Source organism: Rhipicephalus sanguineus, chromosome 2 (genome assembly GCF_013339695.2).
Source record: "Rhipicephalus sanguineus isolate Rsan-2018 chromosome 2, BIME_Rsan_1.4, whole genome shotgun sequence".
NCBI lineage: Eukaryota > Metazoa > Arthropoda > Arachnida > Ixodida > Ixodidae > Rhipicephalus > Rhipicephalus sanguineus.
In genome coordinates this window covers 139113096-139138131 of record NC_051177.1, presented here as the reverse complement: position 1 = coordinate 139138131, position 25036 = coordinate 139113096, and the positions used below count along the sequence as shown (strand labels likewise).

Genomic DNA, 25036 nt, shown 5'->3' with positions numbered 1-25036 from the left:
ACCGTATTTGCACGAGGAAAGGCTTGCTGGTGCCTTTCGCGACCGTTCAAATCACTCAGGGAAGCACCTCTATTTTTGTAATCAACCCCTCCCCGTACAGTGTTACGTTGGTGCGAGGGGAATGTCTGGGCAGCGTGGAACCCCTCGAAGACGCACAAGTTATGGACGAACCCGATGACACGCACGGCCGCAGTTCCAGTACGCTCAGTGCTGCTTCGATGTCTGGTTCATCACCCGCTGACGTGTTTGGTTCCACCATAGCTGACAACCTTACGCAGGTCCAGCGTTCCCAGCTTCTGGACCTGTTGGAAGAATTTCGCTCTTCTTTCGATGTCGCTCAAACGCCTCTCGGCCGCACGTCGGCCGTTACGCACGGCATCGATACTGGCGCCCACCTGCCACTGCGGCAACGTCCATATCGCGTATCTCCCACAGAACGCCGTGTAATCACCGAGCAAGTCGACGACATGCTTCGACGCGATGTTATTCGACCCTCCAACAGCCCCTGGGCGTCTCCTGTCGTTCTTGTTGCGAAGAAGGACGGTTCTGTGCGGTTCTGTGTCGACTACAGACGACTCAACAAGATCACTCGTAAGGATGTGTATCCACTGCCGCGAATAGACGATGCGATTGACAGCCTGCAAGGCGCCAAATTCTTTTCATCTCTCGATTTGCGCTCAGGGTACTGGCAAGTACCTATGGCTGACGACGCTCGACCGAAGACCGCCTTTGTCACGCCCGACGGCCTGTACGAATTCAACGTCATGCCGTTTGGGCTGTGTAATGCGCCCGCCACCTTTGAGCGCATGATGGATACCGTTCTGCGCAACCTGAAATGGCACACGTGCTTGTGCTACCTCGACGACGTCGTCGTTTTTGCTCCGGACTTTTCCACCCATCTTCAACGCCTACGGCATGTTTTGACGCGTTTGAGCGACGCCGGTCTGCAACTGAACCTAAAGAAGTGCCGATTTGCAGCACGGCAGCTGACAATCCTCGGCTACGTCGTGTCCAAGGACGGAATTCTCCCCGATCCAGGCAAACTTCGCGCCGTGACCGAGTTCCCGAAACCTACGGCCGTCAAAGAACTGCGCAGTTTCGTAGGACTGTGTTCCTACTTTCGGCGCTTCATTCGAAATTTCGCGACTATCATATCGCCTCTGACGAAGCTCCTCGGAAGTAACGGGCCCCTCCATTCATGGTCGTCCGAGTGCGACGACGCTTTCGAAAAGCTCCGCCGTTTGTTGACGTCGCCTCCCATACTACGCCACTACGACCCTACGGCGCCTACAGAGGCACACACCAGGGGCGTAGCAACGTTAGGGCACACCGGGCCCGTGCCCCCCCCCCCCCCGAAATTTTTTTTGCCATAGCATACAGAGCAGAAAATGACACTCGACCAGACCTGCCTGCTCGTCCCCACTACAGATCAAGGAGGTGCCCCCCCCCCCCCGAAAAAAAATTCTGCCTACGCCCCTGGTACACACAGACGCTAGCGGTGTTGGCCTTGGCGCTGTCCTTGCGCAGCGCAAGCCAGGGTTCCCTGAATATGTCGTGGCGTATGCAAGTCGTACGCTTACTAAAGCCGAGGCCAATTACACCGTCACCGAAAAGGAATGCCTGGCGATCATCTGGGCCCTTACGAAATTCCGACCTTATTTGTATGGTCGCTCATTTGATGTCATCACCGACCACCATGCACTCTGCAAGCTCTGCCTTGCCCTGACCGTCCGTTCGGGCGCGTTGGCATAGACTTGTATGGACCACTTCCTCTAACGTCGGCTGGTAACCGCTGGGCCATCGTCGCTGTTGACCACCTTACGCGATACGCCGAAACTGCCGCCCTCCCAGCGGCTACAGCGCGCGATGTTGCTTCCTTCCTGCTGCACTGATTCATTTTGCGCCACGGTCCACCCCAGGAGCTGCTCAGCGATCGAGGTCGTGTCTTCTTGTCGGAAGTCGTCGAAGCTATCCTGAAAGAGTGCAACGTTGTTCACCGGAAAACTACTGCTTACCACCCGCAGACGAATGGCCTCACCGAACGCTTTAACCGCACGCTCGGCGACATGCTCTCGATGTACGTCGCCGCCGATCACACCAATTGGGATGCCATTCTGCCTTTCGTCACCTACGCCTATAATACCGCCCCTCAGAGCACTACTGGTTTCTCCCCCTTTTTCTTATTGTACGGCAGACACCCGTCGCACACAATCGACACAATCCTTTCATACAAGCCGGATCCGTCTGAGTGTGCGCCTATTTCTGCCACAGCCAGACTTGCTGAGGAGTGTCGGGAGCTTGCCAAGACGTTTACTACGCATGACCAAGAGCGGCAAAAGAGCATTCGCGGTGACACCACCACTTCTGCGCCCACGTTCCGCCCTGGAGCACTCGTATGGCTCTCAGTCCCTACCACTGCACCTGGCCTCTCTTCCAAACTGCTGCCCAAGTACGACGGCCCCTGCCGTGTCGTCGAACGCACATCCCCGGTCAACTACCTGATCAAGCCCATTGAACCATCTTCGGACATGCGCCGTCGAGGGCGCGACATTGTCAACGTGGAGCGCCTGAAGCCCTATCATGACCCGCTCATAGTGACAAGCAGTTAGGTCGCCAGGCGGCTCCCTTTTTCGTACCCGGGGTAATTGTAGCGAAGCGTTGGAAGTCTGTAATGGGTCGCCCTCTCGGGCGCTCTCTAGTGGGTCGTCCCCTTCGGCTCTTCTCTGACAGCACGCTCCTCGCGCTCAGAGTCCGCGCTCTGTCTTGACAGTCGCCGTTGTGCTTCGTCGACTAGTGCCGTCAATAAACGCCTTTATATAGTGAACAATACAGACGACGACGAAGCAGCCAAGAAAGCAAGCCACAGCGTGAGCGGTAGCCACGCGACCCGAGCTTGCGCTTGCTTAGATTTTGGCCCCTTGACGTCCCTCGTCGTTCCTTCACGTTTGTACGTGAATAAACCACGTGACATTTGGTGGAGGTACGTGGCTTCCCCGTACGAACCTGGAACTTCGCTCCCGCAAGCTCCCCCCTGTCCGTGACACCAACATGGCCAACGAGACCCCTCCCTATGCCGGACCTTCGGCCGTCCACGTCACCTGCGGCGCCGTGTATCCCCAGCGAGATCCACCCATCTTCTCCGGCTCAGGCGAATCGGACGTGAAAGATTGGTTGTTGAAGTTCGAAAGAGTCGGCGCCAGTAACAAATGGGACGACCGAATGAAGCTTGGCTACGTCACATTTTATCTCGCGGACATCGCGCAGCTGTGGTATCACAACCACAAAGCTGAAATTCCAACTTGGGCAGCTTTCAAGACTTCGGTTACAGACGTCTTTGGGCGGCCTACGGTTCGCAAGCTTCACGCCGAACAGCGCTTGCGTCAACGTGCGCCGCAACGGGGCGAGAACTACACGGGCTACATCGAGAATGTCCTGAATCTGTGTAACCGCGTCAACTCCGCCATGACTGAGGAGGAGAAAATCAGGCACATCTTGAAGGGCATCGAGGACGGCGCCTTTCAGATGCTGCTCGCGAGAAATCCTACCACGATCGCGGCACTCGTCTCACTCTGTCGGAGCTTCGACGAGTTGCGTAGGCAGCGCACGATCGCCCGTCAAGCCCGACACGCCCTCAATCTTGCAGCTAGCTGCCCGTCCTGCCGATCAGCAGCCGCTTCTGTCCACGATCAAGGACTTCATCCGCGAGGAGGTAGCGCGCTAGCTATCATTACTGCCGCTCACGCACGAGCCTGCGCAGGCTTTGGCTTCAGACCTTCAATACACCAGTCGAACCCAAGCTGCTGAGGCCCTCTCACAGATTCTCCAACAAGCACCCGTCACATTCAGAAATGCTCGGGGGGTAAAGGCGGAGCCTAGTGACGTCAGCTCGCGAGAAGAAGTCTCCACAAATGGCTCCCACTCACACTTCTAGGGACCGTACTCACACGGACGAGGCAAACGGAGGGGGAGACCAGTGTTACTAGACTACTCTGGTGGCTTGCACCACCCGTTTGACGAGCTGCAGACTGGACACCCACTGCTGCTCTCTGCAGGAGCAAGTGCAACAATGAGGCCAAACAAGAGCCCGAAATTCCGCCACATCGCCCACCGCCGGGGGATCGTTTGTCCTTTCGGGGAATACGTCCCCGTCTCCTCCGAGGAGGCGCGGGGGGGTCACGCCCACTCGCTAATCCGTGACGTCGCGGTCACGTGATACGCAATCCCCCCGTCTCCCCCGAGCATTCCTCCCCCGTCTGAATACCCCTTTACCTACGCCGCCGTCGCTGCTCGCCCGCAGCAGCCTATGCCATATTAACGCGATAGCGTTAGAGAGCTCGTGTCGCAGAAATTCCGCCGTCGGTGTCGGCGCACGAGACTAAAAAGCCACCTAAACATCGCCCAATGTTAGCGGTGTAAGCATGTTTCATGTTGGCTACCTTGTGCTGCCGAGCAAAACTAGCGCCGTGGTGTACCCAGAAATTCCCTAGTCAAGTTGGCGAGAGCAGACGAGAGCAACGAGAGGCCGAGTTGAAACTGTTAGAAGCACTTGATGGCGTGTCTTCTTTAAAGATTTTGTGTATCTGTGTCATGCTTTGTTGTGTTACCTCGCGAGTGTTCGCTTAGAAGTGACTGAGATTGCTGAGACATTGACTCTGCTGTCAATTTGGATGAAGCGCGAAAGACAGGGACAGAAAAGGCACACATACAACCACACATACTGCGCTACGTGTGGGTGTATGTGTGCCTTTTCTGTCCCTGTCTTTCGCGCTGCTCCCTTAAGTTAGGTTGAACCATCTAGCCAACAAGTTCACGCTTCAAGGTATCAGTGGTGTTCCGATGTAAGCGCCTGGTATAACTCAGTGCGCTCCAGAATGAGAGATTTGCCTTGTTAAGCTTCACCGCTGCACAGTGGCGTTATGCGAAGAAAACTAGACGTCACGCTGTGAAGCTCTAGCCCTTCGTGGCCGAGAAGGATTCGCTGCCGCAAAGTGGTTGATAAAACATTTACGGCTTCGAAGCAACTTAAAGGAATCAGTCATCTCATGAGACTGCCCGAGACGTGTGAATATTAAAGCTTACAGGCGTATTTTCCATTTGTAATAATGGATATATCGAATTATTTCGCGATCCCCTTCGAATCCGATGTGCCCGACGGTCGTCAAGTGAGGTGAAACTTGAGGCACTCGAGAGCGTACGTTGCGTTAAAATGTCTGTGTATGCCCTGCTTTATGTTACCTCGCGAGTATTCGCTTAAATTTATACAGATTCTTAAGACAACCAGCAGCGCTAAGAAATCCATCATCAGCCCATTTATTATTTGACCTGGAATGTAGCAGCTGGCGTTTGAAGTAGACATCCGTAGCGGCGCCTCGTCGCAATTGCGCAGCAAGTTGATCACTATGCGATCACGCTGAATTCAGGCCACGTGATTCATTGGTATCGTGTAATAATTTCTGTTGGCGTAATTAAGTTTCTCCATGACACTATTCCAAGCTATTCCAAGAAGTGGCTTGGTCTGTTCTCTAATGTAGAGGGTTGCTGCTAATTCGTTTGCCTGGCGCATAGAAGAATTGAAGAAACCTTTGCTATGCACTTGCGCATTTATTAGACGTTTGGGTGCTCGTACGGTGACTGGAGACTGCGTGGGCGCCTTTTTTTGTAATTAAAGAAGACAAAGCATCAGGTAACGTATGTGGCAGTTACGATTTCCCTGCTGGTGGGCTTCGCTGCACAACGAATCATCGATGCACAGTACATGCTTTCTGGCATAACACAGCTGCAATGTCATAAAGCTGACTATAGTGAATCTGTCATCTTGTAGCACGTATATATAATGTAAATATATAGTGCATTGAATCCAAGGGGCAGTGCAAGCATGGCGTAAACAAGCAGGGTACGAGTCAAAATATGGGCGGCGTGCGCAGCACAGATTTTTTTGCGCTCCACAATGAAGGAATTGCTTTGTAAGTTTTACCGCTACACAGGGGTGTAATGCGACGAAAACTATAAATGCCACGCTGTGAAGCTTGCTACCTGTGGCTGCAATTAGTTGCCGGAAAGAGTATCCGAGACGCATGACTATTTATTGATATATATATAGGAGAAGACACATAAAAGACATAGACTGGCTATGTCGTTTACGTGTCTTCTCTTGTCTTCGTTTCATTGAGCTGCACATACTCAGCATATATCAAGACATGTACCGACTATATTTAAGCTTCAGGCAGGCATTTTATGCATTTTTAATTACAAGTATACTGAACTATTTAGCGATGTCCTTTGATTCCGATGCATGCGAGCTTTACTGTATATACACTTATAATTAGCCGACAGTGTGCATTCGTAACACATTGGTCGGTTCAGGGAAGCATTATGTGGTGAGGAGCATTGATTTTCCTGGCGTAAACAAATACTTTTTTTATTATACGATATTTAGGAGATGTTGGTGCTTCTGTATAGCACCGGCTACTCGATCCTTTTCACTGATGATAGGATATGTGAAAAGCACAGCAATGAAAAAAAAATATTTCATAAAGAACAGCTAGGCAAAAAAAGTTATTCACAATGATGTTTCATATATCAGCTTGATACCGCACGCATGCGATGGGAGCCATGCATGCATATGCGACATACATATAGCGGTTGAGGATGGCCTAGATCCATCACCACGATGTGTTCGGTAGGCACCGGGAACTCCACTGATCTGATGAGAAAATAAGCAATCTGCATCGCTGCGCCTAGTACACACATACTGTGCTCCAAGTAGGGAGGCCGGCTTCGGCGTGACGCTCGTTCACGTGGTTGCTCGATCGCCGCAAGCACTCGTTTAAAACAAGCAGTAATATTGATTATTCGGTGTCTATATCACGGAATATATTGGAGCTAAACGTTTTTCTAAGGCACCTTTTGGGAACCACAAAACAAGTTCCGATCATGTCTCAAACTTCGTCGTCCAAAAATAACCAGCTTCGTAAACTAATATGCGCTTGATACGCCAGCAAGGTTAACACAAATATGAAACCTAATGCACTGTCTTTCCCCCATTCCCCCGCCTTGCGAACTGCGTGCACCTTAGTCAAAAAGTGGCCCTTCTCAAAGAAAGCAGCAAGTATGCACCTTATCCGTGCGTCCATTAAATCAAGCCACCTGCATTTCCATGGTTAAATCGCATGATCAACGTCTCGCACGCACGTAGAGCCACGGGACTAGGCTAGGTACATCTCGCTTGGAATTTCCTAGGGACAGCACCAAAAAGTGGTCTGGCAACGCGGGCATGTTTTGGTGGCTTTTTAGTCGCTCCCGGTGTCGGCGCCGTTTGTTGTGAGCGAAAAATCGAGAAAGAAGCAAATAAAATACAGAATAAAATTTTCGGTCTTATTGAGGATCGAACCCAGGCCGTTCGCGTGGCAAGCAGGTGTCCTACCACAAAGCCACTAGGTTACTTGCAGCTGCTTCGGAAAAAGACACTACATAAATACCATGTAGTGGAAGGCGTCTCCTTAACGCATTTTGTTCGACAGGTGTCACGACGTAAACGAGCCCATTCGGCGATTTGTAGGCGCATTTGGGAGGTCATCAAACTATGTCGAAAAAGGCCGGGATAGTGCAGCCATTCCCGCTAAAAACACACACGAACTTTCAAACAGCTCTAAAAATGGACAACTATGTCCATCTAGCGGAAAACATATCAACAAGCAAACAGCAAACGCTAGATAATGTGCTGCCATCTTTGAGGCATTGTGAGACTCTTCATGGCCTCCGAGATGGCGAGCGCGCGGCGTATATCTTGGAGGCCATGCGACTCTTGCTTTAGATCAAAAACCTGTACCATTCGCGCGCGCGCTCGCGTGTGTGTGTCTGTGTGCGTGTGTGTGTAACAATACACATTAATAAGTATGCACTTAGTGGTTGAAGTGCGCACTAGGGGCCGGATTTCGCTATTGCGTTCAACTCTTAAAGGCGAAGCTTAAGGGTCCCCCAATTTTTCTCGACCTGCCATGCCGCCCCATCCCTTGTCGACGACCGTGAACGCTGCGTCACATACCTTCGCGAGACCTTCAACTCCATTTTACCGCCGCCCAGACGCGTGGAGAACGCCGGACAATAGGCCCATCTGCTTCGCCTGTGGTATCGCTGGACACGTCGCCCGCTACTGCCGCCAATGTCCTCCATTTGACGCCGTGGGCAGGTCTGTTGCGTCGTCGTCAAGGACGCCACCAAGGTACAACCTTGACGATCAACGACCCTACGCCAACCACCGATCACCATCCCCTCGACGACGCTCTCTGGAGGCAAGAGCTGCATGCGAGTCGAACTACCCAAGGCCTCCATCTTTTTCGCCGCAAAACGTTATCGACGTCAGTGTTGAAGGTACCGCCGCACAACTTGACACAGGATCCGCCGTTTCCGTAATCTGCGAGAACCTGTATGCCGCAAGTTAAAAAAGGTGACCACGTCGCTCTCGGGACTAATGCTCCGCACGGCCGGCTCACAGTACATAGCACCTTCTGCTGTCCCAGGCGAAAATTTGAAGTGGGATTTCAAGTGGTTCAAAGTGGTACCACTTGGACAACAAGTGGTCCCACTTGCTGCCAAGTGGTTTTCAAAGTGGTCCCACTTGCTTTCAAGTGGTCATTGAAGTGGTACCACTTGGACAACAACTGGTCCCACTTGCTGCCAAGTGGTTTTTAAAGCGGTACCACTAGCTTGCTTTCAACCCAAGTGGTTTTCAAAGTGGTACGTCCCACTCGCTTTCAAGTGGCCATCAAGACGGCAACACTGACAACTGGTCTCACCTGCTTTCAAGTGGCTGTTCAAATTGTGCCATTTGACCACAATGACTTCCATTGATGCATATTGGTTGAAAGTGGCCCTATCTGGATCATAATTCATATCACTAAAACAGTTCTATTTGCAGTTAAGTCGTTTAAGTTGAATAACAATTGACCAGATCTCTACAATAGATAAGCTAGATTTCACAGGTGGCCTAAATGTTTCATTCAAGTAGCTGCTAAAATGGTACAGATTTATTTTTAATCTACTATAGATGTGGCATCTGCCTCCAACCTTCATTACTTGGAAAAATAAGTAAACACAGCAGCTCATTTTGCTTGTAACTTTGCATTATGTGGCACCAACAGCTCTAAATATTGAGCATTTCTCAATATACAGCTTCTTCATTGTTGCCCATGCAATTTATGTAATACTTTGTGTATGTATCACGCAAATGCAGAAATTGTGAACACATAGTTGAGCTTGAAAATGAGGAGGTTTATTAAACACAAATGTATACACAAAGCGAGAAATTTAACAGAAAAATCTTGAAAACAGTTACAGGCACAACTGGTAAAGTTTTTGAATTTTGACAGAAAAGCCTTACTTACCCACTACAAAAAAAAAGCATCAGAGGGTCTAAAAATATTTGCGGTCATAAAAATATGTCGGCAAGCAAATGTGGTTAAACAGCACCTAAAAGGCTTTGGTGAAAGCTATGGCAATGGTAAAATAAGAAATATCTCTACGACCAGATGCACAGATGAATTTAAACATAAAAAATTTAAGTGTATGATGTCCCAATTAAATGCCAAACAGTGACAAAACTTCAAGCACTTATCCCTAAGCAGCCATGCACTGCTCAATGTCATTTTCTTTTGTTGGCACAGCAGCCACTAAAGTTGACATCTGCTGCTCACTCTAGGAGATTGGGTAAAAACCACTCTGGGCAACCTAAACACGTTTTCAATGGTGCTGAGCAGTTTGCTGTTGTTTAGTTTGTTTAAGAAGTCACGTCCGTGAACATGGACAGTGGTAGTGAAATAAAACAAAATGCAACTGTCACATTTATTTCAAAGTACCTTACAGGCCCCATGGGGGCATTGAGTAAGGGGGGCAATACATATATACACTTCAAACTGGAAAAAAATACAAAAGAAACAGTTGGCTAAGGGGGGCAATAGATATATACACGTCAAACTGGAATAAAATACAAAAGAAACAATTGACTAAGGGGGGCAATACATATATATATATATACTTCAAACTAGAAAAAAAAAATACAAAAGAAACAATTGACTAAGGGGGGCAATGCATATATACACCTCCAGACTGGAAAAAAATACTAAAGAAACAGTTGCAAAATAATAAGTCAAACAACAAGCATCAACATGTACAAAACAAAAAGCATCAACATGTACAAAAGTTCAACATGTACAATAGATTCACGCATGGTAACCGTGAACGGAACTACATTTCCCGCGCATGCAGCGGCCACAAGGCAGAATCCTCGCGCACATGGATGTGGCAATCACAAAAACGGACCAATATGGACCAATGAATTATGATACGGCATCTATTTGCTGAGGTTTGTGAAGTGGCTTGATAAGATATGACGGAATGTATCAAAGTTTGTCTGGGATGCAATGTCGTCAGGCAAGCTGTTTCACAGACGGATAGCACGTGGAAGTGCGGACTGATTGAACGTGTTTGTCGAGCCGTATACACGGTAGTAACTAAGATGATTGTGTAGTCTACGTGAAGTAAGATATGGTTTTTGCAGACCAGTAACGGTGATTCGGGAGGAATGTGCAATTTTGTGAAAGAATGACAGCAAGGCAATGTCGCGACGAATGTTCAAGAGCGGGAGTGAAAGTTCCTGTTTTATTTGTGATATACTGGAATGCGGACTGTAGTTATTGGCAATGAAGCAATGATCAAACTTAGCTCACAATTCAGTGGCTTTTCAAGCAAAAGCCTTCCATTACAGTACTGAAGGTGCAGTACAAGCTAGAAAAAGGGAAATTGGGGTGCCCATGGGCAAAACCAGACAAAAAGAAAAATTAGGAGGAAACATGCTAAGAAGTCACTATAGTTTAGCGCTCCGAATAGTTTATGCAAACTGTGGATGTTTCGCATTTCTTTTAGACATTTGAGCAAACGGTTTCTCCAGCCGACAACTACAAATCATTTTCCATGATACATATCAATATGGAAGTTCAGACATTTTTTGCGTATTTGTTAATAAAGAATTATAGCATTATAAGCAACTATACCTCAGCTGCTGACCTGAAAGTCGCGGGTTCGAACTCGGCAGCGGCGGTCACATTTCCGTGGAGGCACAATGTAAGAGATTTCGGCCCACGTCAAAGAACCCTAGACAGACGAAACTTTTGGAGCCCTCCACAATGGCGTGGCTCATAATCATATCGTGGTAAAAGCCTAAACATTATAACAAATTATGCAATACTTCATTCTGCCTAAACATGTGCCTATAAGATAGTAAAAACTAATAACCTGTGTTCACACTCCTTCAAAAAACTGTCCGGAAATTGGCATTGTACGTAAATGCAAGCAGAGCTTAAAATGAGCCAAAGCGGTTGCACAATTCAGCAAACAACAACTTCCCATTAAGTTCAAGGCACACACATGGACGCAGGGATTTCGAGAGGGAATGCACCTTTTTAGAGCCAGAACTGACAGCTTCTTTCAAGTGGTCAACCTCTTCAAAGTTGGTGATATGGTACACATCCGAGATAATAAAAATTTCGGATGTACCATCCACTTTGGAAACGTCCACTATGTGTTCTACCCTTGTGTACTCACCTCCCACCTTTAAAACACTTGAATCTCGTTTGAGGGGGGCGAACTTGTAATTATTACTGTGGATTGTGCAGCCTTCTGCTGAGACCCGACTATATTCGTCAAGTTTCACAACTCCAGAAATGTTTTCCATTATGTAATCTGACAGCTCCATAGAAGGTGCCTGCGGTCTTCCAAGTAATTTAAGTCTTGAATGTTTTCTCCTCTTTGCTTGGATACATAGCTCCTGGACTTCTTGCGATGCCATAGACTGAAGAAAGTGGAAGTTGTTCAATAAAAGGATGCGTGAAAGGATTTGAAAAGGAATGCCATTAGAAGACGACACTAGATGTACTAGGCGCCCCATGTTGCTCTCAAACTCAAAACACGAAACTGCCCAGAGTGGCCCATGCAGCAGTACGCTCTTGGGCAAATGCAGTAATGTGTGCACATTCGAAGTCATGGCACCTGCACCATAGTGACACTGGGTCATTACCAGAAATTCTGTGATTTTTCTGGTGCTGATATCTACATCGTCTGCTGTCACACGGCTCTTCAAGAGAGTGTAGACAGCAGACACCAAAAGCGCAAAATGTTCAAAAAACACAGCTTCCAAGATGCCTTTCAGGCACGGAAGGCTGTAATAAAGCAGCCAAGCCTCCCACTCAGACGCCTTCCAGTACTTCCTCAGTTTGAGAGACCTTGGCACCCTATTGAAACATAGTGGAGGTCTCTGGCTTAGGAGGCGACCATCTATTTCGGCTAAAATTCTGGCACTCCCAATGTAATGCGCCTTGCCCACATTTGAACACCAAATGTCCATCATCTGGCGCACGACACCAAGCAAGACAGTGTGCATATAATCGGGACGAAAGCTCCACACAATGTCGAAGCCAGGGACATTGATGAGAGGCGAAGGTCCTTTTACGCCTCTGATAGAGCGTTCAAGGTCTGCTGCCGTTTGCATGTCTGCCACCATCATAGCTGCATCTCTGTCTTTAGCAGTCACGGAGACGGGATACTTGACACTACCTGCACAATGAAACATGGTTTTTAGAGCACTCTTCAGATATTCGACAACTTCACATGACACATGCAAGGGTGGGTAATAATACTGCACCTTCAATGAACTCTCCAGGGTGCAGGCACCATGAACAGCCATAGTAACCGTTAAACTGCAAGACATTCTGCATTGAAGCCCTGGCTGGAGCATCTGCAACGCCTGTAATGCAGTACACCTAAAAAAATAGCAGCAAGTTACTTTTTTTTACTCTAAAAAAAACCTAAATAAATGGCAGCGTTGATAACATGAATCAACGAAGGTAACGTAATTCATATCAACTATCAACTAGTACAGAACATAAACGTTCACAGCATGCAATCAGAGGTATTATTATTCACATGAAACATTATAAAACAAAAAGGATCACAGTAGTGTGCAGAAATAGCAATATTTCAGAGGCAAAGCCTTGACATTAACTGCAATAAAAAAAGGAAGAGAAAGAAAAGGAATTAAAGTTAGCCTGGGAGGAGAATGCAGTCCCTGGTTTCGAGAGATGAATTTCAAGGGTCAACACTGCAATAACAGATATACTCTTACATACCTTTGAATGCAGCTGTTCCCCATTATGGCTCCAGTGAATTCCTTCGGAGGAAAGCTCCTTCATCTGTTCCGCGAACGCCTCAAGAAGTATAGTCATATCAGGGTGCTTTGTGCCGTACCACAACAGAGCGCAAATAACGTTTCTCCAGCGAATGTGCGGTGGCAGCTCGTTGATTGTCAGATGCACCGGCCGGATAGAATAGTTCGACGATTTAAACACGGGACTTCCGTCTGCATTCACAGTTAATGTAATGTCTTGACTCCTGCAGCCAAGCGTCTGTCGCTGCTTCTTGTAGAAGGCGCCATCAGTGAGGTCTGTCATCGCGTCCGGTATGTTTTCATTTTCTCTATGTTTGCTACTCACAGATTCATAAAGTTCTTGCCTCAAGGTATCGCCTGCAAGTAAAGAAGCGAGCTGCTTTTTCAGTGGCAAGCTCACGAAAAAGGAACCTTTTTCTGACAACTGGCGACCAGTGCCCCGCAGGGGCGTCTGCGCAAGTAGGCGTTTGGTGTGTAGCGACACCACGGACCCGAGCTAACGGGGGGTTTCGACGCCTCCCACGCCTAGCCGTGCGTGGCTTTGCCGTGTCCGGGGAAAAGGGGATCCTGGGGGTTGAGCCGACGCTGGGTGATTGGACCTTTAAGGCCCTCCGGCAGAGCCAACACACCCCTTTGGCCCCGGCTTCACGTAGACGGCACCCCTGGGGTGACCCACCCAGGGGAAATCGGCAGTCGCCTTTTCCTGTCTCTCTCTCCCCTCATCTTCGTCTTTCTCTCTCACTTTACATCTTTCCTGTCTACTCTTCTCTTCTATTTACTTCCAGTCTTCCTGGCGGCAAGGGTTAACCTTGTGTAGTTACTCAATCTTGGGTAGTTATATTTGGTTATAGCGGCGATGTATGGCTGGCGTCTTCAAGTGTTCTACCTTGAAGCGTCCCCTCGTTGGGCTCGGTGGTGGGTGGTCACCATCGCCGCCGAACTTCAAATTTCTCATATGGATAACCCTTTTCCCGCACTCCCTGATCGCCGCCTGAAAAGGTGGCGCACCGATGAGAACTTTTCTTTTCAACAACCTAAACAGATCTTTCCGAAGTACCATGTAGTCCACAGTCAGAATGAAAACAAGGCAGTCCGAGCAATTTCACCTTTTCTTGTGTCCAAAACTCTCACGGAAGCAATCGGCCCAGGTTACAAGGTAACAAAAATGGGAAGCGGCGATCTCCTCCTCGAACTTCGCGACAAGACACAATATGACAATCTATCGAAACTCACAGCATTTGGGGACATACCGGTGTCAGTAGGCCCGCACAGGTCGATGAATACGGTGAGCGGTGTGATCTCTGATGATGACCTCCTCGAACTATCCGAAAGTGAACTGCTGGAAGGTTGGCAGGACCAAAACGTAGTCAAAGTCCAAAGAATAACAATAAGGCGAGATGATAAACACATCCCAACAAAGCACATTATTATTACATTTGGAAATAGCAACCTGCCAGACTCCATTGAAACCGGCTATTGTAAGCTTCGTGTCCGACCATATATTCCGAATCCCCGTCGTTGTTTCAAGTGTCAGCGCTTTGGACATGGGTCGCAAAGCTGCAGAGGGCGCGCCACATGTGCAAAATGTGCATCCAAGGAGCACTTGTCTGAGAGCTGCACCTCTGCAGCTCGTTGTGCGAACTGTGAAGGGGACCACCCAGCCTACTCACGATCATGCCCCTCGTGGAAGAAAGAGAAAGAAATAATAGAACTGAAGGTCAAATTCAACCTATCGTTCCAAGAGGCTCGCAAACGTTTCTCCCTCCACAACCAGTCTAGTCCCTCCTACGCCGATGTGTCGCGCCGGGTCGCCGCGCCACATCTTCCAGCGACCGCAAGAGTCACACGGAGTGTGACTGCGGTCGCGCCATCAGCGCCCCCGGCTGGAGTAGCCTGTGCTGCTCCGCCACCTCCCAAAGAGGGCCAGCAGACTCCCGGGCCTGCCGGACCCAAGGCCACTGCAAGCGCAGTCAGGCCCGAAGCCGCCGCGAACGTGCCTGCTGTGCAGGCACCATCCACCACCTCCGAAGAGGTGATGGACACAAACAGCACGACTCCAGCGTCTCAGACGCCGAAGGAACGGCGCAACTCCTTGGAGCGCGCCAAAAAAGAAAAAGCACGCATTACGGGGCCTAGAAAGGGCCCTGTAACTTAGGAAGCACTTTTTGTACACACAGCACCATACTACATACATTAAAATGGACATACAAGTTCTACAGTGGAACGTCAGAGGACTGCTAAGAAACCTCGACGATATCCAAGAACTCTTACACGAACACTCACCAAAAGTGCTGTGTGTACAAGAAACACACTTAAAATCAAAACACACCAACTTCCTACGCAGTCACATTATTTTCCGAAAGGACCGGGATGACGCCGTGGCGTCATCCGGTGGTGTAGCTGTTATAGTTAATCAAGAAGTAGCGTGCACACATTTACCACTCCAATCGTCCCTGGAGGCAGTGGCTGTTCGAGCGGTTCTTTTGAACAAACTCGTCACCATCTGCTCTCTCTACGTACCTCCACACTACAACCTTCAAAAACAGGAATTCCAGTCCTTAATAGATGAACTTCCAGAACCTTATCTCATTCTTGGGGACTTCAACGCACATAGCAGCCTATGGGGTGACTCTCGATGCGATGCGCGAGGTCGTCTAATTGAACAATTCCTTTTCTCTTCGGGTGCTTGTCTGTTGAATCAGAAAGAGGCAACATACTATAACCTCGCTAACGGTACCTACTCGTCTATAGACCTCAGCAATATATCTCCATCACCTCTACCCTTACTTCAATGGAAGGTCATTAATAACCCTTACGGAAGTGATCACTTTCCTATAGTTCTGAGCACACAAATAGTAAATGAATGTCCCCCACAGGTTCCCAAATGGCACATTGACAAAGCCGATTGGGAACAGTTTCGTAAGACTGCTCCCTTAAGCTGGACAGACATGTGTGATTTAAGCATAGGTGCAGCTGTAGACTACTTTACAGCTTTTCTGATTAATGCTGCCACCAAATGTATCCCACAAACAAGTGGACTGTCTGGCAAACGACGGGTCCCATGGTGGAACAATGAATGCCGGAAGGCGCGCAAAAAACAAAACAAAGCATGGAGGTTGCTTCGGGACTCTCCGACAGCCGAGAACCTTGACAGTTTTAAAAACATAAAATCTCAAGGCAGGAGAACGCGCCGACAGGAGAGAAGAGAAAGTTGGGAGAAGTTTTTAACGGGGATCAGCTCGTATACACAGGAGGCTAAAGTATGGAATATGGTTAGTAGAGTAGCAGGGCGGCAAGTACATTCTCTTCCTCTAGTAAACACACAAGGCGACACCTTGGAAGACCAGGCAAACTTCCTCGGCGCACACTTCGAACAAGTGTCTAGTTCCGCGCATTACTCTGAAGTCTTCCAACGGTAGAAAACAAGAATAGAAAAACAAAAACTAGAGCGGAAATGTACAAAACACGAGGCATACAACCAACCCTTCAGCTTAGCTGAGCTCCAGGTATCGCTTAACAGCTGCAGTAATTCCGCCCCGGGTTCTGACCGTGTGGTATATGACATGTTGAAACACCTACCTGCCGAAACGCAAAAAACCTTACTCTTTCTGTACAATGCTGTCTGGTCTTCCGGCGAAATCCCCTCGTCTTGGAAAGAGGCCATTGTCATTCCTATTCTAAAACAGGGCAAGGATCCATCCTCCGTTACGAGCTACAGGCCCATCGCACTAACAAGCTGCCTGTGTAAACTTTTCGAAAAGATGATAAACCGCCGACTTATACATTTCCTGGAAACGAACAATCTACTTGACCCGTACCAGTGCGGATTTCGCGAGGGTAGATCCACCACTGACCACCTTTTACGTATCGAGGCACAAATCCGTGACGCATTCGTCCACAAGCAGTTCTTTCTTTCTGTGTTCCTCGATATGGAAAAGGCTTACGACACGACATGGCGCTTTGGAATATTAAGAGACCTGTCCCACCTTGGTGTACGTGGTAGAATGCTAGATATAATAGAGAGCTACCTGTCGGATCGTACGTTCCGTGTCCGAGTAGGAAATGTTCTGTCAAGACCATTCCTTCAAGAAACTGGAGTGCCACAGGGTGGCGTACTCAGCTGTACACTCTTTATTATCAAAATGAATTCCTTGCGTCTCTGCATACCACGAAATATGTTTTATTGCACATATGTCGACGATGTACAGGTCGGTTTTAAATCTTGCAACCTTTCCATGTGTGAGCGGCAGGTCCAGCTAGGTCTGAACAAGATCTCTAAATGGGCAAACGAGAATGGTTTCAGTCTTAATCCCCAAAAAAGCACCTGTGTCCTGTTCTCTCGGAAAAGAGGCCTTCATTCTGACCCAGACATTGAGCTGCATGGCCAAAATCTCTCTGTGAAGACGGAGCACAAATTCTTAGGCCTTATCCTGGATAATAAGCTGACGTTCGTATCACACATTAAACAGTTAAAAAACAAATGCATGAAAGCAATGAATGTTCTAAAAGTGTTGTCACGCACTGCGTGGGGTAGTGACAAGAAGTGCCTGATGAATTTGCATAAAAGCCTCATACGCACTCGCCTGGACTACGGGGCAATAATCTATCAGTCTGCAACACCAAGAGCCCTAAAGATGCTTGACCCTGTCCACCATCTAGGCATTCGACTATCTACGGGCGCCTTTCGCACCAGCCCCGTGGAAAGCCTTTACGTCGAATCGAATGAGTGGTCGCTACACCTCCAGAGATCTTACCTATCATTTGTATATTTCCTCAAAGTGAACGCAAACAATGAACACCCCTCACACACTACAATCAATGAGTTGTCTGCTTCTGAACTTTTTCACAACCGTCCTTCTATGAGAAAGCCGTACTCACTTCGTGTGAGGGGCCTAGCTGAAGAAATGGGTGTGCCACTTCTCGAACACTGTCTAATGGCTCCCGCTGCCTATCTCCCGCCGTGGCAGTGGCAGCTTATAGATTGCGATGTTTCTTTCGTCGAAGTTACCAAGCATGCGCCACTTGCGCATATCCGCACACACTTCCTCGAATTACAATACAAGTACCCACACCCTGAATTCTTTACAGATGCCTCAAAGTCTAACACCTCTGTGTCGTACGCAGCCGTTGGTCCATCCTTTTCCGATTCCGGTATTCTGCACCCTGATTCAAGTATCTTCACGGCAGAAGCTTACGCGATACTTGCGGCAGTTAAACACATAAAACAAATGAAACTACAAAAGGCAGTGATATACACGGATTCTTTAAGTGTAGTGAAAGCTTTAAAAACTATGACAAAGCACACAAATCCTGTCCTTGTCTCGCTATACTCTATTTTATGCACGATCTACTCCCTCAAACAACATGTAGTGTGCTGGGTGCCTGGGCACCGCGAGATACAAGGCAACGTGTTGGCGGATCAGCTAGCAGCATCCGCCCACGAAAACAGTCCCAATACAGCCGTAGCTATCCCTCCGCTAGACTTAAAACCATTCCTCAAAAGAAAGCTCAGGGCCTTTTGGCAGAGCACATGGGATAGGCACACACAACACACATGTTATCAAGCCGCAACTAGGTAATTGGACACCAGTATCAAAGTCACGCCACACAGAAGTTACACTCTGCAGACTTAGGATTGGCCACACATACAGTACACATTCATACCTTTTGTCCGGAGGCGATCCACCTTTGTGCGACTACTGTGGCGATCCTTTAACCGTACTTCACACCCTACTACAATGCACGGAACTAGACGCTCTCAGGAGAAAGCATTTTCCATCTGCATACCTGCAGTACCCACTTCATCCTGCTATGTTCATTGGCAGAGAACCACTTTTTAAATATCATTCTCTCTTCGAATTTTTAAAGGATGTACATAACTTCAACGTTATTTTTCCAGGCGCTTCGTAGCGCGGCCTCATGATTGAGGCTGCTGCGGTTTCTATCAAAGGAAGCACCTGCCTCCCAGCCTTTGGGGTCAAAGGCCTTGAGGAAGCATTCGTGCTGCTTTCCCGCCTCTCACTTGTAAATACCATGCTCACTCGTCATTCATCCCACACCCATAGATCACACCACTTGTCACTGCCATAATTTTATACTGTATACACATCTTTTACGCTTCTTTATAGCGCGTGATTTTAGGCCTCTATACAGCCACAATACACCCTGTGATCGTAATCATTGGTCATAGCTAACACCACACAAAAGACATGGCGCTCTTTGGCCACCCATGGCCCTTGCGCCACAAAGCCCCACTAATCATCATCATGGCGACCAGTGTAGTGCTTTCCACAACTCGTGCCAGCCATTCGGTTGCGCTCTTCTAAGCTCCCGCCTGTCTTTGCTAACAGACGATGACACTCTGGACAGTAGAAGAAGAAATTCATCTCTTCTGGTGAAGCTCCAGAAAACTTCCTGAAGAGGTATTTGCTGTCGGGTAGTACATCAGTTCCCAAGAGTTGGTTGCTGTACTTCAAGAGATCATCAATAGTAGTCCATGTCATTCCGTGCTTTATAACGAAGTCAATAGCCAGCACAAGAGCGTCCCCAACAGACAGTTTGTTTCCGCTGCCGATAGGACGCTGAAACTCCATCCGAAAGAAGCTGGAGCTGGCGAAAGTGTTGGTGCGCTGGGCTGAGCTTGATTCGGCACATGGAGATTCACCATCACTTGCGGTTGATTCATCTTCAATGATAGAAGGGTAACTGTAGTCACTGGTGTCTTCTGCCGGTTCACTTCCACACCGACTATCCGGGGATTCAGGGCGATCTGCGGTTGCTGTAGGCGTACCCGAATTAACGTTCGAATCAGGCTCCGCTGAACTTGGTAGCGCCCTTTTTCGTATCTCGTGCAACGTCGATCTAGGGAGGGCATCATTCCTTGCTGCAGGCTCGAGGTATCGCTTGCGGCTTTTTCTGTTCGTACTCATTTTTTCGATCGTTAATTCGACACGGCCCACGAAAAGCGCATAATGCTTGCAGTTGGCATTATAATGACAGAAAAATCAAAACACGTCGATACAACTAAATGAACGGTAGCAACAAAGCGCGTGGTTTGCGTGCTTGGCTTAATGCTTGGCTTGCACTAGTTCTTTTAATTTTTCAAAGCCAGCCATTTTGCGTGCCAAAAGCATGGCGCTCATCCTGTTGCCTCTGTTTCCTTCTTCGCTGTAGCCTCTTTTCTTCATGCTCAAACTGAGCTGCGCTATGCCAATACGATATCATAATGCACCAACTTGCCCAATCTGCAGTACATGACCAAAAGTACGTCATTGCCGCCATGTTGTTGAAAGTGGCTATGTAGGCTTATACATAGCCCATATCCAAGCCAGTGCAATCCATCCTTATTGTCCCGATTCGATGGCTGCCGCACTTTGTACAAATTTTGCAGCAGGTCGTAGCATGTTTTAGTGGTTTTAGCGCCTCTTTGAAAGCCTGCAAACAATTAAGTATTTAGTTGATTCCGCGGTCATCATGTCCACCGAAAGAATGTTCGCACTTGTGCGCTTCTTAGATGCATTCGATAAGAAGGAGTACATTGTTCCAGCTAGCAGCGTGAAAGATTTTCATCCTCGAAATGACCAAGATTTCAGCAACAAAAAGGTGTACACTACATTCTGGATAGAAGAGGAAAATCCGGAGAACAACGGACCATATCCGTCCCAAGTTCTCCTGCTGGCAAGTAAGTAATCGACCAGTGGTTACTACCGTGTGCATCACTTGTGTGCGCTGGTAGTAGCCACGTGTGTAGCGAGTGCACTGAAATAACTTTATTGAAGGTATCACTCGCCAGCAAATTCTGCTGAAATCCCGTGTTTGTTGGCAGAGTAATGTGAAGTTCTACTGCGTGCGCTGTCGCTGTACAGTTTGAGCATGCAAAAAGTACATGTAATGTAGTACAGCATTCGATTCTTGGTCAGCATCGGAAATTTCACGTGGGCCTCCCAGTACCTTGCATATTTTAGCACATCTACTTTGTTAAAGCAATAAACTATCCGTTTTAGATGTGTACAAAAGTTATTTCGTTTTGATCCAGCTAATTTACTGGCATTATATCTGCACTCATACAATATGAACATGTGCAGTTATCATTTTCATCTACTTTCTATCTACTTGTATAATCTACTTGTGTAAGCCTCATATTGAGATCGTCTTGATTGCACACTTTAAGTACTCCTCACTCATTTAAATCAAGTGTGATGTAAACTGAGCCGACAAGCGCAGCTTGTTATCAGCAATATTGGTATAAACATTTTGGATGCACACAAGTTCAGCTTGCTAGTTAAAGGGTTAATTAGGCACTGGGGCAAAAAGACATGAATGCTATAACTGCATGTTTTGTGTGCTAAGCAGCTAAGTGTTGGCTATGTTCGATTTTTTTAGGTTTGTGTGAGTGAGTTTTAACGGTTCTGCACTGCATCACAGGTTCTAGAGAAGAGCTGGAAAATAAAAAAAGCGAACACGAGACTTCGCAGAGGCGTGATCAACCCATCAGACATTGAGATGGGAGGTGACAGCGAGACCGATGCACCAGCATCACAGAAGCGGGCATCCAAGCAGGTAGAGTGCATAAATTTTTTTTTCATTGCCACTTACTAATGCATTCTAGTTTCAACATACCTTTGCAGGCCAACAAGAAAGCGAAACGCAATGGGGAAGAGGCTAAGAAAAATGCCTATGCAAGCATATTAAAAGAACACATGCGAAGCTCCTCACAGAAAAATGAAGCCGCCCGTGCTGCTCAGGCATGTGTCCTTAAATATTTGCTTATGCCATAATTACACGTGCAAGTTATTATGGTACAGCTCTGTTTGCAGGACTCCAGAAAGAAAGGGACTCAGTCTGAGATCGATTCAGGGAGCAGCACAGACGACGATGTGGTCTCCTTGAAAGAATTAAAGAGGGCGAAAGCAGATGCCCGTTACTGGCGCTCTAAATATGAGGCATCCTGCAAAGAAAATGCCGAGCTGCGGGCCATTATGACTTCAATGAGTGATAACATTGATGTTAAACTCTCAGCAGGTCAGTATAGTGCTATTATATTCATATGTGGAGTTCATTAAATTTTCCAGGGTGGACATTAAATGATGTTTTTGTATGTTTTTAGTGGTAGAGATGCAGAGTGCCGAAGAGTCGAGCTTCCAAACGTGCAGGGGTCTCAAACAGGTAAAATTCATTACACTGCATAAATTATTTCACTTCTTTTTCTATACAGGGGCCTTGAAACAATCTTCACACATGCACTACATAAGTAGACGAAGCCCTTGGTAATATTCAGGCCACAGCTTAAAAGCTTCATATTAACCATGGTCTACCTTGGTGGTTGCATTTTGATGGAGGCGAAATTCTATGGAAGGAAATAGTGTCACATTATTTTCCCGCATGTGCTTCCTGTTTTTTGTAAGAGTGCATGCCTATTGTCAACCATTCTTTTGAATGTAACCTGCTCAAAGTGATTTTATGTGTGTAATTTGAACACCTGACATTCGTGGTTAATGTTTTGATTCTGTACTGTTCTACTGTCTGTAATTCTCATTAGCCACTTGAAGTAGGTGTTGAATAGCTCTATGTCTGTATCTTACCTCATCGCGTGTTCATGTAGTGACAATGTTAAAAAAAACGTTCTCCTTAAATAATCACCCTTATCAGTGACGCCTCTAAACTACTTTTTTGACTGTACTTTAGTTAACATATATGACACCATAGCCAGTGTTTCATATTGAGGCATGTTGTATGTTCTCAGTTTAATTGCCTGCAATATGTTTCTCAATGGTATAGGCTGCCCTTCTGAGGGGTATCCAGACATTGAAATACCTATGTCACCCCCCTTGGCTGAACAGCACTCCCCACCACACCACTCAGTCACACCATCCAGTCACCCTCCAGTCGCCATCCAGAACATCATACTGTCGCAAGTGATAACCTGGAGAGGCAGCCTGCTGAAGACGCACTGCCCGCAGGTAAAAGCCAAATTATTTATGAGAGACCTGCCTAGGTGGCTCAGCACTACTGTGTTCTGATAATTTGCTAGATGCTAGGCTTTATCAGCTGCACCCTGGTGTGGAGGAATGCAAAAATACCAACGGGGGCCAGAATTATCTAGCTTTCCGCTGCACTGCTTCTCAGAATGTGTTTTACTTTGAGAATGTGATGCATGATGAATCAGTTAGCTACATATGACCTCTTTTTGCCTTTCTTTGACAGTTGACTCGCAGGTTGCCACCCAGCAAGCCTTCGCCGACATTGGTGGTGGTAGGGTAAGTATGTTCAAGTGCACTCCTGGCATTTTTGTTTGTAATTGCTTTTTTTCTTTTGCAGTACCACGTGGCAAATGGCTTTTGTATTGGTAGCAAACAAGCACAAAAAATTTATGGCTCAAAAGAAGCCATCATTAGTCGCAAAGGACATGGCCCAAGCCATATGGGGCCGCGAGGCCCTTGCGAATAGAACTTATGGGGGCAAACTGGCACCCAAAGACTATAAAAATCCAGACGCCACAGTCACGAAACAGTTGAGTCCCGAAAAGGTGGCTCTGATCATCAGTAAGTATAGTCTTGCTGTATTGAAGTGCAATGAGCTCTATGCTTCATTTATTAATGTCGGCTTTCTTTTTAGAAATGGTGACACATTGGGGTGCTCAGAATGACCAGTGCGTCAAGGCAACAATCGAAAACATGCCAACAATCTTGTCGCAGAAGATACAGGATGTCAGAAAAAGCATGAAGAGGTTGATGGGAGACAAATGAGGCTGGAATAAACGTTCAAAACCTTTTCACTTCGTTATTAAATGCGTAAGTTCGGTTGGAGCGATGCCACGTTGCAAGTGGTGCCGCTCACCTAGTGGGACCGCTTGCCAAGTGGTCCGACGAAGTGGTCCCACTTCCCAAGTGGTCCCACTTCCCAAGTGGTCCCTGTTCGATAACCCACTTCAAGTGGTCCCACTTGCAGCAAATTTTTGCCTGGGGTGTGCACCGCCCGTGTCATTATTCAAGGTGAACTGTACGTCATCGAGTTCTTCGTGCTAGCGTCATGCTCCCACGACGTTATTCTCGGCTGGGACTTCCTTTCGCGTCATCGTGCCCTCATAGACTGCTCCCGTGCAGAAGTCGCCCTTACGCCTCTGCAAACTGCTCTTTCGGTGGATCCCCTTCCCGACGCTTACAAACTTGTCGTTGCTGCGGACAGCGATATAGCCCCGAAAACGTCCACCCTGGTAGCCCTGACCTGTAAGGCCGCTCCAGGCGGAACTGTTCTGTTCGTCCCGTCCGAGGCATTTCTCCGCCGCCGCGGCTTGCGACTGCCGTTTGCGGTACTCGCCGTTGAATCGGGTGCTACGATTATGTTGGTTGCCAACTCATTGACATCCTCAGTTACATTACTTCGCGGGGAATGTTTGGGCAACATACAAGACGTTGACCTACTGCGTTCTCTGGAGTTTGCTGCAAACCAACCCGACCTCCAGCTGAATGCCATGAAACCACCTGTTGCCACTCCTTCCACTCCAGACTTTTTCCACCCTTCTGTTGCCGCTGACCTATTACCGAGACATCGACGCGAACTCTTAGCCCATCTTCGAGAGTTCCGCTCTTCCTTTGATTGCGCTCAACTATCTTTGGGTCGTACAACGAGCATCACGCGCCACATTGACACCGGTTGTAATGCTCACGCCAACAACCATATCGAGTTTCAGCGGAAGAGCGGCGTATTATCAACGAACAAGTCAACGATATGCTCAAGCGCGGTGTCATCCAGCCATCCCAGAGCCCCTGGTCGTCCCCTGTTGTGCTTGTGCGCAAGAAGGATGGATCAATCAGATTCTGT

At 47.8% G+C, this 25036-nt stretch overlaps 2 protein-coding genes across 2 annotated transcripts in view; one reads left to right on the top strand and one right to left on the bottom strand.

Moving 5' to 3' along the window:
* The window catches only part of LOC119383707 (calumenin-B-like), a 583129-nt gene that overhangs the window by 79343 nt on the left and 478750 nt on the right, over positions 1-25036 (top strand). The gene's annotated exons all lie outside the window — the stretch shown is intronic.
* On the bottom strand, positions 11170-12602 carry LOC125757225 (uncharacterized). The gene has a single exon (XM_049412628.1). It carries the CDS (start codon positions 12554-12556, stop codon positions 11354-11356), a length of 1203 nt encoding a protein of 400 aa, XP_049268585.1. The 5' UTR covers positions 12557-12602; the 3' UTR covers positions 11170-11353.